The 17,038-nt window shown below is 37.3% G+C and overlaps 1 protein-coding gene across 2 annotated transcripts in view; it reads right to left on the reverse strand.

Annotated features, from left to right (window-relative positions):
* The window catches only part of LOC149550356 (GroES-like zinc-binding alcohol dehydrogenase family protein), a 120,337-nt gene that overhangs the window by 84,618 nt on the left and 18,681 nt on the right, over positions 1-17,038 (reverse strand). For both annotated transcript variants that reach the window (XM_089793390.1, XM_089793389.1), the window contains exons 2-3: positions 5,541-5,768; positions 4,297-4,370 (exon numbers count right to left, since the gene is read on the reverse strand). In XM_089793390.1, the coding sequence (XP_089649516.1) occupies positions 4,297-4,370; positions 5,541-5,768 (302 nt within the window). The remainder of the gene's footprint in view (positions 1-4,296; positions 4,371-5,540; positions 5,769-17,038) is intronic.

Genomic DNA, 17,038 nt, shown 5'->3' on the forward strand with positions numbered 1-17,038 from the left:
TATCTAGTTTGATACTCTTAATATATATTTTCTTTATAGAGATTTTTCATATGCCAAAATGTAACTCAATATTTGATTACTCAAATTTCAAATCCTGTACTAATCTAATTATAAGATGTACACCACATAATTAAATTCTCAAGGTAATATCTATTATACTATGTAAAGCACGAGCAAGATTTTGAGGAGAGAAATTGGGGACTACTATGTAAAATCCAAGCTTGAAGTGTCTTAAGATGCAAGGCTAAAGGAAGGAACTCATAACAAACAACCAGCTCATAATCAAGATGATGAAGGCATTCATCTTGGAAATCCATAGCTCTTTTATCAGCCAATCTAGAGCTTCTTCCAATTATTTTTCTAAGATGGATAACAAGGAACACCTTTCTTAGACTTTTTTTGATCTTGAAGACGTTTTTTTTAAACTCATATAGAATAGTGGCACGAAGTTATAAATAGATAATGTAGCAAAAGGGTATAACCCTTGTGATATTTTGAAACTAAGGTATGCCCCTTTTACTTCTGTGTTATGTTAAGGACTGAGGTCCCAGGTGAGACTAGAGGTTTTCTTCTCCGTTCTTTCCTACCAATGCCTGTTTGAATGGAGATGTGTATTTTATTTTATTTATTTTAATATATCACATTTGGCTTTGGTCGTTTACCGATCAAAAAAAACACAAGCATTTAATTATTCAAAATGAACTTTAAATACAATAATATATGCAATCGCATTTAAAAAGCACACTTTTAATGACGTTGGGACTTAGAATTTATTGAAAGTGGATTTTTATGAAGTATTTTGCATGTGGATATATACAATATGAAATAAAAATCTCACTTATACACTTAAGTTGTCTCATGCAATTATATTTAATATTTAACCATAGTTTTTAATGAAGTAACAAGAATAATAACCTTGAAATAAGCTATTTTCATTAAACATAAAAAACTATGGTGATATCAACTCGAAATGAGTTGAAATTTTAAAATGGACAACAAAATCCACTTTAAATATCAAATATAACTTTATATCGTGCAATTGTCAATAAAAAGCCCACTTTATGAGGTTTTTAATAAAAATATGCAATTGACTTGAAAAACCTCACTTTTTTCCTTATAACTTAAGCTAGACAACTCCAATTTGGACCTAAGTTAGCTCAAATCGAGTGGAATTCCAAGGGATATTCACTTAAGGCAAAAACAAGACCACAAACTATTTACAACACAAAGAAACAATGAAACAACTAAGAAATCATAACATCCGGAGGATACTTCCTAAACTCATTCAAGAAACAATGAAACAACTGAAAAATCATTCCTTCGCACCCAAGATCCAACATGGTGATATAAAATCTGGTTTTTTCCATCAGCTCCAAAATTTTAGCCCTCTTACCAAGGTAGGACGTTTCACATCATGTAGTCCCTCTAGGCTGTCCATAGTCAACTGCATGACATTTAAGGTACTATCATTGTGTGGTGTAGTAGGAATCGTTATCCCAATAATCTCATTAAGGCAAGTAGCGACTATTAACCTCGCCTCTTCATGGATGCTCCATTAACCTGTGTTGGTCCAAGGTAATCATGGAGGGTTGTAAGGCCCAAATTTAATAGCCTCCAATCAGACTGGTCCACTTTGGTTAAGCAAAGGTCCATCTCTTTCAATTTTAGAAGAAAACCGTCCATACATTTTAGACTCTAGTTGTTGCCCCATGATATACAATCCATTCCCTATCTCAATTTATTTCTTCAAGTCCCTTGATTGTTCATCGTTAAACATGTCATTTAAATCTTTTGAAAATACCTTGTTTCAGATTTTCCATTGTCTGATGTTGCCATTGTAAGAATCCCTTGTTCTTCAAATTATTGTTGGCTTGTCCAATTTGCAAGGGTTTTTATTATAGGATTATGAAAACTATTGTTGCCTTGTCCAATTTGCAAGGGTTTCGGATTATAGCAATCTGGTTTTGTATACAACAAATCTTTTCCAATAGATGATTTAAAATTCTTCGAAATTCACTAATTGGTGAGTAGTTACTTTGAACCACAACAACCTTTCCCAATTCCAAATCTTAAACAATACTCTCAGGGACTTATTCAAAGAATTTGAACTAAGTGATTTGTTTTAGAATTAACAGTTCTTACAACTTCTTTTGTGGCTTATGTATTGTTTGTACTTTGTAGTGTAAGAATTAAATGACCAGCACGTGAAGAATAAGAACTTAGAACCAATATCATTTCAAACACATGTTCTCCAAAAAGTTCAATCTATAATGTCCCCATTTTCGGCGAGAATTTGGAGATGATTGAGTTGGTTCATTATAGCGACCCTTGTGAACTGACAAGGTGATTAGGGGGTCCCAATTGTGGACTTACTATTTTTAGTAAATCTATTTTTGGCAGTTGCCATTTTTGGCAGTGGAGTGGGTGGCTCGGGTAGTTGGTCATCACTTGCAGTGGATATGGTTATCAATTGCATGAGCTCTTATTTATTATTTAGTTATTAAAGTCGCATTATTATAATAAAAGTATTTTATTATGATAATGTCATTAAGAGATATAACTAAAAGAGCTGTATTGGAAAGTTTCAAGAGCTGAGTTCTTTTGGGAAACTTTTGCAGTTTCTAGAGTTGAGTTCTTTTGGGGAAATTTTGCCAACAAGGGATTATAAATATGAGCTCGATTCATTTGAAAAAGCATTGATTGAATATTATTTTCTTTTGTGTCTTTTCTGAGGTTCTAAATTTTGTTGCCCTTGCTAGAGTATAAGGATCTGGAGTTCTCGGAAGTGCATTCAACTGCTGCAAAGGTAAAGTGGAGTTAAATTTATTTATGATCTGGGTTTGGAGGACTTATGTTGGTTGTGGCTACTGATACTATCTGGGTTTAGAGGACTTATGTTGGTTGTGGCTACACGTACTGTAGAAGATTGATAGTTTAATTTGTGCATATTATTGGCAGTACAAACTGCAAATATGGGAAATATTGTGAGTATCTTCCCATTTGTCATTAGCTGTTGTTGGGATACACCCATTGTGGTAGTGAAGAGGTCAAATGCAGAACACAGCAGAACAAAAACAAATAAGACACATCAAAATGGGGTTCCAACATGATTGAATGTTCCATATAAAGCAATCTTATAGCAGCGTTAAATGGGTACTAAGTTAAAGGATAAATAGTATACATTTTTTATACCATGAATTCTCCAGAAAAGTCACTTTACCAAGTGTACTTTACATTCATTTATACCAGCCTCGTTAATCATATGTGCTCTCGAATTTCTAAACATTCTTGGACAACCATTTAAATTTTCATTCAGTGTACCTGATGCATGCATACATGCAAGTTGCAATCAACCAATCTAAACTCTTTACTCCGCTATACAATAACCACTGGTACCAGATCAATGCAGATGCAAAAAGTTTATTGTGGGCTGAAAAGTATGAGTTGGTACCTCAAAGTTAAAACAGTTGGTATAAAAAAAATATTTCTCATCAAGCTCAAAACCTAGGGCATAGGGATATGAAATTATGCTATGCCATCATATTCCCATAGTTAATCTGACAACAATCTCCAATAAATGAATTGCACACAAATAAACATCACCTCACAGGATCAGAGTAATAAATATAAATGTCTGTTTATTCTACCCATATTTGTGAAAACACTATTAAAGTAATATTCTTGCATGTCCCTTACCCTGGACTAATAACTCAATATTTGGTAGAGATGCATTGATGTCAAAGAAGCTCATCTAAAAGACAAAGGCTGCAGCAGTGAGGTAAAAAATGCTCAGAAATGTAATGTGAGATATGCTTTCCATTTTCATGTTTTTTCTTTATCAGATATCTTATTTTCCCTTTGTGAAAAATATTAATACAAATCCTCAATCATACTTAACCTGACAACAATCTCCAATAGATGAATTGCACACAAATAAACATCACCTCACAGGATCAGAGTAATAAATATAAACATCTATTAATTAAACTAATATTCTTAGATGACTCTTACCCTGGACTAATAACTCAATATTTGCTAGAGATGCATTAATGTCAAAGAATCACATCTAAAAGCAAAGGCTGCAGCAGTGAGGTGAAAAATACTCAGAAATGCAATGTGGGTTATGCTTCCCATTTTCAATTTTTTCTTCATCAGATATCTTTTTTTCCCTTGTGAACAAATATTATCCAAATCCTCAATCATATTGCAATATAAATTTGGCCATATCATTTCAACATTTATGAATAAGATGTGAGAAAACGTTGACAGAATTTCCAAGACAATTGCAAGACATACCCCGAATTTATTCTAGCAATGCTTTTTAAAGCTCGCCATGCTGTCAATGCTGCGAAGGGTATCGCACTTGCTTCCTAGAAAGTACAAATGCAGGAGAATCATTATTTAACTGCCTTGAATAGATACTAAACACAATACCCACATATATTTTCATTATTGTCAGCCACCTCTAGGAACAGTTGTAAATATACACTAAATATGATACTCTCAAGGAAGTTATGGAAAGATGTTTTTGGTAAAAGCAATGAAAACTAAGCAAACTTGGAATACACTAAATATGACACTCTCAAGGAAGTTATAGAAAGATGGTTTAGCTAGAAGCAATGAAGACTAAGCACAATGGGAAAGTTTCATAGCATGCAGACTACAAGATTATATTGGCAGAAATGGTGCATCTGAGAAGCAGAGTTATTATGGCCAGATTTCATTACAAGCTTCATAAAGGTCTTCTTTTCCCATGAATTTAGAGTAGATACTTCAAATATTCATAACATTCTTATTTACTGAGTCAAGTATCGTTTTGAACAAGTAGAAGTCTAGAAAGAGGAACATGGTCAGCACCACCAACAAATGTGAACACAATAAAAGATGTCAACATTACGTGAAAAGCCCCAGTCATGTAGGAAGCATCTATTGAATGGAAACAAAAAAATCAGTAGAACTGAAGAAGCCAGACTATAACCTGTTCATAAAAAAGTACCAACCTGACAAATCAAGTGTCAAAACTATTCAAAATTCTCAATTTGATTCCAAAGCAAAACCCTCTAATGAATAAGTAGCATTGCTTTGATGGGAAAAATCTTAAATCCCCTTCATTTGTACATTTGCTAGATATGCAAGAAAGAATTGGACAACATGGTTATTAAGAACAAAAATTCATCACAAGTGTCACCTACTTAAAGAGAAGACCTTTGCAAGTCCAACCAAAACAAACTAGCATTACAAAAAGGGCAGAAACCTACAACTGAGAGCTGATTAGTACAAGAGGTGAAGACAGGAAATCCACAGACTGAAAAGAGAATAAAAATATTCAGCTTAAACTCTCTTAAAAGTTCACAGAAGACAAGGAAAAATAAATCATAAAAAAAATGGTCATCCGATATGCAAAGATAGTACCAGAGAAAAGAAATTAGGCGACCAGACTCCAGACTCCAAACAACCATTTTCAAAACTAAAACTTACCGCGTGTGCAAGAGAAGGTGGCTTAGGTGCTCCAAACAACCACTTTCAATACTAAAACTTACCGCATGTGTAAGAGAAGGTGGCTTAGGTGCAAGCTCCTCCTCTGATAAAATAGCATAATCACAGTAAGTGCCTCTTACTGCAGTGGGATGCAGAGCTCCAAAGACTTCTTGCCCCACATGTAACTGCCGAACTGAACTTCCAACAGCTGCAACTTCACCACTGATGTCTCGGCCCAGAATCAGAGGCAAGAGAGGTTCAAATAATGACCGGCCATATCCTGATCGCATCTGAAGTACTCAAATTTCAAACCAATGAACTTGTAATGCAAAAGATGTGAGAGAGCAAAATCTTAGGATACAAATCATAGATGCACAATGAACAGAAAAAGGAATTCAGGAGAGGCAATAAAAGAGAGCTAAGAAAATTCTAATGGCACTAGAGCACATTTATTTCGACCATGGCATTGAGACCTGCAACTTTGCTGCCTGATGTAACAGAAATCTACAAAGAACAGAATTTTAGCACTATACAAATAAAGCAGTTTGTTTTTGCCAATTGTATTGAACACATGATAAGATGGAAAAAAGTAGGTTTTACTAGTTGTTTCACTCAGTTAAAAACAGAATTGTGAGAAAACTTCTAAGCTCCCATCAGCTGTGCATGTACTGTTGCATATACACCGATCCACAGAAAGCTATTGCTAAATCCAAAAAACCATCTTTGACATAAAACTAAGACTTTATTCCATAATTATTTCAATATCACTAGTTGTCGTTAGGAAATTAAATATTTTGTAGTCACAGGATCTTTGTACCATAGAAAATTGGCAGTGATAAGTGATAACATTGATAAAGGCAGCAGATAGTGTTATATAAAGACAAAGCAGAGCTAAAGGACTATTTACACAGATTAATAACAAGGCTCCTAAAAAGGAACAACAGATTTGCATTGAAGTTTAAGACACATCAGCCCAAACTTACAAGTACAATGTGCAAGGACAATTGAAAGCTAACATCCCCTGCTGGTTAAGGCAGTAGTTGGTGCAACACAAAATGGCATCTACACACTGGTCCAAAGCTAGAAACAAATTATTGTATTAGTCCTCTGTCTCCTTCCTTCCTATAACTATGGTTTTTGCCTTTATACACTTTAAACAAACTTTATTAACATACATTCCATTAAAGATCGATCCCCAAAATAATTATTTTCTCTTAATTTATTTGACAAACCTATTAATATTTATTCTACAACAAAAACTACTACAGCTCTATTCTATATTAAAAATCTTGTACAACTCTTCTGGCCAATAGAAGTTCAAATTTACACAGAAACCCTTAATCAGTATTCTATACCACAATGTATCTATGATTCTTAACCAGCTTCTAATTCCCTGAGGATACCTGACACAGCCCACTCAAAACATCAGACAATAAATACAAAAAAAACCACAGAAAGTTCCATGAAAACAATAGGTAATATCGTTTTGGGACCTGCAGGCTTTTATTGCCTTGCGAATGTTAATAAAATACGTTCACCCTCCCTCACAAACATTAAAAATATCATAGTTAAGATTCTGAAATCTTGAATAATAGTCATACTGGATGTAGAATGGGCATCAACCAGAAAAACAGATTATACATTCAAGTACAAGAACCAAAGGAACGTTTAGTACAATTACCATGCGTACCAAAGTTGGCGAGGGAAACCATATATTTTATTGATTACCAAAAGCAACTAGTACATCATTCATATTCTCAAGTTCTTAAATAGAGGTCGTTTGGTTAGGAAGACCAATCGACACATCCCCTCGCTAACAACTACCCATCCCCAAACTATCTTTTATAACAAAATTGTATTATTAGGCCCTATATCTATCCCTCCCCCCAAAAACAAAGAGTCGTCTTCTAGATGACTGCCTAGAAAAACCAAAAAGAACTATACTTCAAGAGGTAGGGTGGGAGGACGTCCCTGGACTGGAACCTCGGTGGAAAATACACTCTAACTCCTGCTCAGCAACCATGTGCTTAGCTCAAACTCCTTGAAGTAGGCGCAGGGCATCCATTGTCATTTTCTACTTTTGCCAATTTAGCTCCCAAAGTTGCTTTCTCAACTTGCCATTTTGCCTCCTTTTGCGTTGCCAATTCATTTTCTTCTTTCAACCACCTTGCTAAGTCCTTTTCCTACTGCCATACTAGGAAGGTGCCTCCAAACACTTCCTCCATCTGTGCGAGGGACTACATGAGAGTTGGTTGCTTAAGTGTCCAAAGGACTATAAGTTCAGCCTTCCATATCTTTGTTGCCTCTTCATGCACGACTCCACTCTACATAAGTACACCCCAATCTATATGGCAATCGATCCTCATAAATGCCACTAGGGACTCTATTGCCCGAATAATGGCATCCAAGTTCTACCCCTGAACCTGCTTTATGATCTCCTTAGTGGCTTGCTCCATGTCCCACAACTCTTGAGGAAATTTTCAATTTTTTCCCAAATGAAGGTACTACCATCCCTACTTCGACTGGTGCTAATGGCTTCTTGTGAGTTTCCATACAGTCCCCATCTATTTCCATTTCCATGGGAATTGGTGAAGGGGTTGGTATCATTTCAAATTTGCCCAGTAAACTATCTATCTTTGCCAACATGAGTGCATCCTCATCTTGTGCTACTGGCAAGATACGTGTACTTGTTCTCTCCATGGACTTCTCACTCTGTATTACCTTCTTGCCAGTAGGTTGAACCAATAGGGCAAATGGTTGAGCCAAATCAATACCTTTCTAGTGTTACCAATCTTACACTGTGAACCTTTCTTGTGGCCTCGAAGATCTATCATCTTAGTGTTAGGCAATTGGTCCAGAGAAACGAAGTTCCCTGGAATGGATATGCATTTAGCACCCCATTGCAGAAGTAGTTGTCCACCTCCTTGCATCCCCCCTCTTCTATGCCTGCCTGCTCATTATGGGATTCCTTCTGTAGCTTCCATGTTCCCTCTCATACTACTACCATCAATCTTTATACCAGTCTCTATTGTACCAATAGCAACCGTATGGCCACCTTGTACTCCTTCCACCATACGGGAAACCGTACGGCCTTCTTTGTGCAATCTTTCCTCCACCGTACGACCTCCCTCATCAACTGTATGGCCCCCTTTTCTCTCCTCTATACAGCCCCCTTTGCTCTCCTTCGGCCCTTTGTGGACTTCTACGAATTCTAAAACTGCCTAAGGTAATGGTCCTCCATCTGGCGATAGGAATGTGACTTCACCAAGTATGCCCATGAGATGGCTCAGCCAAAGTTCATCTTTCTCTTTCTCTGAATCATCTGAAGACGATGCTCCTCTAGTGGTTTCTTCTCCATCCAAACTCTCATCTTCCCCATCTGTGGTTTGTGTTGAACGTCTGGTATTGCCATTTGCCTTGGTTTCTTTTTCCTGGACACTACCCCTCTAGGCCCCATTCCAAAGACATCAAGATGGAACCAATATGCCATGGCTGATATATAGGGTTCCACCCGGCTTGCCGATATGAACGTCCTCCTATGCTCTGGGGTAACCTGTGTTCGAACTGCTTCCAAGAACAATGCTATGGCGTGATGGAGTATGTAGAAAGGTTTATGTTTCAACTGCAAAAATTCTCCCAACCTCTCTAACAAGACCTACACCAATTGTAAACCCTTCCCATATTCAGTCCATTGACTCTAGGTAGCATCCATATAGCAATATCAGAAATGTAGCTCACACCAATAAGTTTGCGCTTCACTAGGTCTACAATGCACCTCTATTAATCTTTGGCAATGAATATATTCTTCAACCCGCTTACTCAGAATGTTGTTTGACTCCTGTGCTGAAAGATCATCCCTACACATGAGGCGAAGCCATTTCTCCTTTTCTTTTGTTGTCTTTTTTGTCGTTTTTGTTGCATCGTGCCCTTTGTTGGGAACCCCAAATAATTTATTTATCATCTTTGGAGATTATGAGATAGTAAGGGTATGCTGAAAATATTGAATTACAAACTTATGCCCTTTCTTGTCGTATCCAACCATCATGGTTTGCAACACAAGATCAAATTCCTTTAAGTCAAAGATAGGCATAAAAATTATTTTATCTACCCCTGTTTTGCATAATGCCTCTTTGAATACATGTTTTTCCTTCGCATTCCCCCAACATGTCTAACACTTGCTCCCTGCTACACTTTCAAATATAACGTTAGCAACTGTGATGTCATCTGCATTTCCCCCTTTATCCTTCTTCTTCTCACCTGCAAAGCCTTGTTTTTCCTTGAATCAATGATGGGGTCTTTGCTTGAAGCAATTGGTGCTTAAATTGTTTTTAGTAATTCATTTTGGAGAGATAGGGATCAAAATTCCAATACATACCACACAGATCAGAGGGTTCACAAGAAATAGAGCTTCTTAGACCAGTCGTATAGCCCTAAGAAGTTGACATCACACTTTGAGGAGAGGTATTTTGGCATATGTTAGAGTTTATGTGCTTATGGCTTCCAAGGCTACATATTGTAATGTCACCATGTTTAGTGAGCTCCTGCAGTTGATTGAGTCAATTCATCATAGCAACCCTCGTGAGAAGACGGTAAGATTTTAGGGTCTTAATCGTGGATTTACTATTTTTAGTAAGTCTAATTTGGGCAATTGCCATATTTGGTAGTGCAGATGGTGGCACTAACAATTGGTCATCACCTACATTGAATGGGGTAATTTATTGTGTGGGCTCATATTTATTAATTAATTTTTAAGGTTTCATTATTATAATGGAACTTCATTATCATTATACTTTATAAAGTGACATGTTGGTGAAGCTTCTTAAATGGAGTTAAATTTGGGAAACTAAGTATCATTTGGGGATTATATATATGAGCCCATTGTGAAGGAAAAAGCATCTGATTGTTTATTTTCTCTTTATTGTTCTTGTGAAGGGTTTCTGAGTTACCTGATTTGCATATTCAATGCCCTTGTTGAGGTATAAGGGTTTGAAGCTGAGAAGTGCATTTGAATCACCACTGAGGTATAGTAATTCCATTATATTCCAGATATTTGTGAATCTCCTTTACTGTAATTATCTGTGGCTGGGAGATATTATTTGGAATTTTTGCTAAAATAACCATTTGCAATTGAATAAGTTTGACTTGCATATCTAAAGATTGTTGAAGTATTGATGAAGGGTGCTCCCCTTAATACCATAAACACGTAACAAAAACAAAGAAACAACAGCAAATGCGAGAACAAAATATGGACTTCTTGTTTGCGCCAAAAATGCGGAATTACAAAATTCACAAGTATAACCCACATGGGCGCCTTTATTATAGTAATTTGCAAGACAGCTGCCAACTACAACCCAAAGATGTCTTAAACAACGTTCGGGCCTTTCTTAAATAGGCAATTTTATGCCGCTCGGGAAGGTTCTAGACATTGAAACTTAATATCTAGGGCCGACAAACCCTAACAAAACATATAGAGTCAGTCAAATACATCTTTGACAATTATTTTAGAAATTTTGGGTAGCTCAACTTTGGAAGGCCATAACTCTCGAACCGTTGCTCTGATTGGCTATTATAACCACTTTTTGGAAATGCCAATGCCTGATCTACAAACTTAAAACCATGGAAGTGCTCTTCCATAAAGTTTTCAGACGTCATCCGGGCACTCTAAGGCCTCCAATGGTGAGCCTAAAGATTTTTCTGCAAATTTTTCTACCAAAAATCCGCAATAATTTCTCTGGTACTTAAGCTAGAGCAATGAGATTTTTATGGTAGGCTTATAAGTCTAAAATGAACTTTCATATAGAAAATGAGAACATTCCTAGCTCGTATGACAAACTTACTAAAAATAGCAAATTCCAATAAATAGTAACCACCCTGTCTACTAGTCCTTACTAAATTAGAAAAAGACTAAAAATAAAATGTTTTTGGGTGATGCAAAATTGCTCTTACACCCAAGATGCTCCTGTATCAAACACCAGGGGTAATTTGAGAAGTGACTTTGTCACGTCTCAGATGTTCAGAGGAAAACCAAGATGGTTAACCTCCTCCCTTACTAGCCATGATGAATCATCTACTAGCCTCCCTTTCCATTTGACCAGGCATTCCTCATAATTTATGTTCCTTCTACTTTTGCCAACATGACTATCCAATATCTCCTCAATCTCCTTTGTAGCCGAACTAGCTTCTAGAATACTCCACTGCGCTTCTGCAACTTCATCTCCATCACCTCCTTCATTATACTCTGTCAAATCTGAAATGTTAAATACTGGTGAAATATTCAATTCAGCAGGCAACTCCACTTCATAAGCATTTCCAAATCATGCCTTTTCACTATCTTGCACGGTCCAAACTTCTTCATCTTCAGTTTATTATATGTACCCACTAGAAAACACTCCTTCCTCAAATGAACCATGACTTCATCCCCAATCTAAAATTCCTTATACCTCTTTTTCACATCTACCTTAGCCTTGTATTGTGTATTCATCTTTATGATGTGTTTTCTCACCTCGTCATGGATATTCTTCAAATGTTCAGCAAATTCTTCTACTTCAACACTACTTATCTCTCCTTTATCCAACTACCTCAATTCAGAAGCATTTCTGGGACTACTTCCATATACAATCTGGAATGGTGATTTATCAATACTCCTGTTGATAGAATTATTATATGCAAATTTCACTTATGGCAAAATCATATCCCATCCTTTTGGCTTGTCTCCAACCAAACATCTCAACAAGTTTCCCAAACTCCTATTCACAACTTCTGTTTGTCCATCAATCTATGGATGTGATGAACTGAACTTCAAATTTATCTTCAACTTCTTCCACAATGCACGGCAGAAATACCCAACAAATTTGGTATCTCCATCTGAAACTATACTCTTTGGCAGACCATGTAGTCTCACCACTTCTCTGAAAAACAACTCTGCTACATCAACAGCATCACTAGTCTTCTTGCAAGGGATAATATGTGTCATATTTGAAAACCTGTCAACCACCACAAAAACAGAATCATACCCTAGCTGAGCCCTCGGTAATCCAAGAACAAAATCCATGCTGACATCCTCCTACGGCTCCTCTAGTACAAGTAATGGCTGATACAACCCTTTATTCTGCTTTACTCCTTTTGACATCTAACATACTTTGCAACTCTGTACAAATTTCTTGACATCTTGTTGCAATTGTGGCCAGTAATAATTCTCAACAACCAAAGCTATGGTTTTATCTCTACCAAAATGTCTAGCCAATCCTCCAGTCTGCTTCTCCTTGATGAGATTCTCTCTCATTGAACTTTTGGGAATGCACAACTAGCTTCCTTTGAACAATATACCATCCTGGATCATGAAATCCAACCACTTTGTCCTGTCAAGTGTAAGCTTTTATGTACAAGCCTTCCACGCTTCACCAAAATCAGGTTCATCTAGATACAAAGTACTGAGTTCCTTGAACCCAACCACCTCTATCTGCATTTTTGTCAGCAAAAGTTGTCTTCTAGTAAGAGCATCTACAACTCTATTAGACTTCCCACTCCTGTGTTTCAAAACAAATGTATAACTCTGCAAAGGCTCAACCCACTTCAAATGCCTTTGGTTCAATTTTCCTTAACTATTCAAATATTGCAAAGCTTGATGATTAGTATATAAAACAAACTCCTTAGGAAGAAGATAGTGTCTCCACTTCTTCAATACTTGAACTATAGCATAAAATTCTTGATCATAAACAAAATATTTTCTTTTTGCATCATTCATCTTCTCACTAAAATAAGCAACAGGTCTATCTTCTTGGCTCAAAACAACTCCTATTGCAGTACCACTAGCATCACAGTCTACTTGAAACACATTGTTAACATCAAGAATTGCTAAAAACAAGTTGCTTAGTAACTTTATGTTTCAATAGATTAAAACTCTTATCTACTCCTACAGTCCACTTAAATTCTTTTCTATCCCCTCTCATTGTTTCAGTCAAAAGTCCACAAATACTGCTAAAACCTCTTATGAACTTTTTGTAAAAACTAGCCAGTCCATGAAAAGATCTTACCCCTGCCGCACTCCTTGGAGTAGACCATTCAAGGATAGCCTTCACTTTCTCTGGTTCAATTTTCAGACCTTCTGCTGAGACTACAAATCCCAGGTATACCAACTCTATTACAAAACTACACCTCTTCAGGTTTATCAGCAACTTTTCTTCCCTCAACTTATCAAACACCTTGTGAATATGGATCAAATGCTCCTCCAATGTCTTACTAAAGATCAAAATATCATCTAGGTAAACAATGACAAACTTACCCAAAAACTCCTTCAGTACCTCATCCATGAGCTGCATGAAAGTGCTCGATGCATTCGTTAGCCCAAAAGGCATGATTAACCACTCATATAGTCCTTCTCTTGTCTTGAAAGCAATCTTCCACTCATCACCTTCTCTGATACAAATTTGATGGTACCCACTCTTCAAATCTATCTTTGTGAAATACTCAGCTCCACTCAAACAATCCATTATATCATCCATCCTTGGCAATGGAAATTTGTATTTGATTGTGATCTTGTTGATAGCACGAGAATCTGTGCACATCCTCCATTCTCCAATTTTCTTTGGTGCTAATATGGCTAGCACAGCACATGGAGTCAGACTCTCTCGAATCAACCCCTTCTACAACAACTCATGAACTTGTCTGTTCAACTCTTCACTTTCTACTGGTGTCATTTTGTGCGTTGCCTTTTGGTAAACTAGCTCCTGGAACCAAATCCATCTGGTGACTGATCTTCCTCATTGGGGGAAATCCATCAAGTACATTATCTAATACAATATCAGAAAACTCTCCCAACATATCTGCAACTTTTGTAGGTAACTCCTCTACTTTATTATCTTTTGGAATCATAGCAAAACACATATGCTCACGCTTCATACCTTTGAGAAACTCTTTTCCATCAACAAAACATATTTTGGCAACACTACATACCTTTTCTTCTTTATCCTTCAGCGGCTTCAACTTATGCTTCACTCCATCCTTGGTCTAAGTGTAGGTATTTGCTTGCCCATCATGTATAGCATGCCTATCAAACTGCCATGGCCTACCCAGCAACATATGACATATGTCCACAGGTATGATATCACAATGTACCTCATCTTGGTAGCTTCCAATCTTGGACTTCACTAAGCACTGCTCATGACCATGAGCTTGTGGTCATCTTGCACCCAAGCAATATGGTATAGACGCGGGTGTTTCTATCTCTTTAGCTTCAGCTTTGTGGCCACCGTTTCTGACACCAGATTGTTAGTACTTCCACCATCAATGATCACATCACAACACTTATCTTCACATCTACACCTTGTGCCAAACAAGCTCCTTCTTTGATCAGGTTCATTCTCTCTACTCAACAGGACTCTCCTATTAACTAGGACTTCTCTTTCAACATCTTCAGAATGTGAGGATTTGGCATCTTCATCAAAATGTGCAACTCTGGCCTGGCCGTCTGTTCTTCAATCTATCTTTCCTTGGCACTGGGAACATTCAAATGCTCTATGCCCTTCTTCTCTGCAGTAAAAAAATTTCCCACGGAGCCTCCTCTTCCATATCCTTGCCCTTTGCCTTTTCCTTTCTGATCTTTATTGTTCTGATCATGGAAACGATTGGAATTGTTTCCCCTCTAGTTCTGACTGCTACTCCCAGCCTCATCCTTGTTCTTCTGATCATCATTACGGCCTCCATAAGATTGTCCGCCAGATCTTCCACCGCAACCTCTTCTATTGTTCTTGTTGTCAAACTTCTTGCTTAGTTTCTCCTCAACTCTTAGGGCAAACTGGTATGCCTCCTCAATACTGTTCATGCGAACCAAACTTAGCTCGTCTTGAATACTTGGCCTTAACCCATTAAGATAACAAGCCACTTTCTCCTTATCAGCTTCTGCATGGTCAGTTCTAATGAGAACTCGGTAGAACTCTTTGGTATACTCTTGAACAGATTTTCCTGCTTGCTCCAACCCTTGCATTTTCTTCAACAGATCAAGCTCATAATCCACGGGAATGAATTGTCGCTTTAGTTTAGCTATCATTCGCTCACATCTAGTGATTTTGTCCTTTCCCTTTCTATTTCACTCTAACTGAACCTCCTACCACCAGATCTTCGCATGTCCCTTCAATTTTGCATTTGCAAACTTGACCCTATCAGGATCGTCAATATCTTTATACTCAAAGTACTCCTCCAACTCATTGATCCAATCGATCAGCTCCTCTGGGTTAAGATTTCCCAAAAAATGTGGGAACTTCAAACTTAGGTTCTTTTTCAATCTTGGGGATGGCCCTAAAAAGCCTCTCTTCCTTTGGGTTTAGAACTACCTCTACTTCGGCATTTTCTTCTTATTCATCCTCATCCTCGCTTTCATCTCTTTCGAGAAGATTTATTCCTCTACGCATTTGTTCTTCCAATGCTTGCATTTGTCTTTGGAGGGCTCTAAAACCCTCAGGTGTAACACCTACGGCTCTTCCACCACACTCTCTTCGTAGAGGCATTTTCGCACTTCCGTTGAGACCCTACTACAAATTGCCTCACAATCGGTGATTTGTCTACACGCTTAGCCCAAACCACGATCCTGATGCGAACTGCCTCACAGTTGGCGATCTGTCCACACACTCAAGAAACCTAGCTCCGATACCACTTGATGAAGGGTGCTCCCCTTAATACCATAAACACATAACAAAAACAAAGCGACAACAACAAATGTGAGAACAAAATATGGACTTCTTATTTGCACCGCAAATGCGGAATTACAGAATTCACAAGTACAATATGCTAACCCACATGGGCGCCTTCATTACAGTAATCTGCAACACTATGCTATGAACTACCAACCAGAGTTGTCCTAGACAATGTTCGGGTCTTTCTTAAATAGGCAATTTTATGCCGCACGGGAAGGTTCTAGACATTGAAACTTAATACCTAAGGCCAACATACCCTAACAAAACATCTAGAGTCGGCCAAATACATCTTTGACAATTATTTTAGAATTTTTTAATAGCCCAACTTTGGAAGGCCATAATTCTCAAACCATTGCTCCAATAAATTCTCAAACCATTGCTCTAATTGGCTATTATAACCACTTTTCGGAAATGTCAGCTCCTGATCTACAAACTTACAATTGCGCAAGCGCCCTTCTATTGAGTTTTCGGACCTCATCCGGGCACTTTAAGGCCTCCAACAATGAGCCTAAAGCTTTTTTAGCAAATTTTTCCACTGAAAATCCACAATAACTTCTCTGATACTTAAGCTGGACCAATGAGATTTTTATGGTAGGCTTATAAGTATAAAATGAACCTTCATGTAGAAAATGAGAACATTTTGAACTCGTATGGCAAACTTACTAAAAATAGCAAGTTCACATAAATAGTAACCACCCTGTCTACTAGTCCTTATTAAAATAGAAAAGACTGAAAATAAAATATTTTTGGGTGATGCAAGATTGCTCTTACACCCAGGATGCTCCTGCATTAAGTGTCTTCCAATTCTATTTTTCCTGTTACTTGGAAGTTCGAATTAGTGAGAATAAGTACAACTAAAGAGAATCAAAATT

The sequence above is a fragment of the Cupressus sempervirens genome, chromosome 7 (assembly GCF_028749045.1).
Source record: "Cupressus sempervirens isolate cs-2001-9-10 chromosome 7, ASM2874904v1, whole genome shotgun sequence".
Classification (NCBI taxonomy): Eukaryota; Viridiplantae; Streptophyta; class Pinopsida; order Cupressales; family Cupressaceae; genus Cupressus; species Cupressus sempervirens.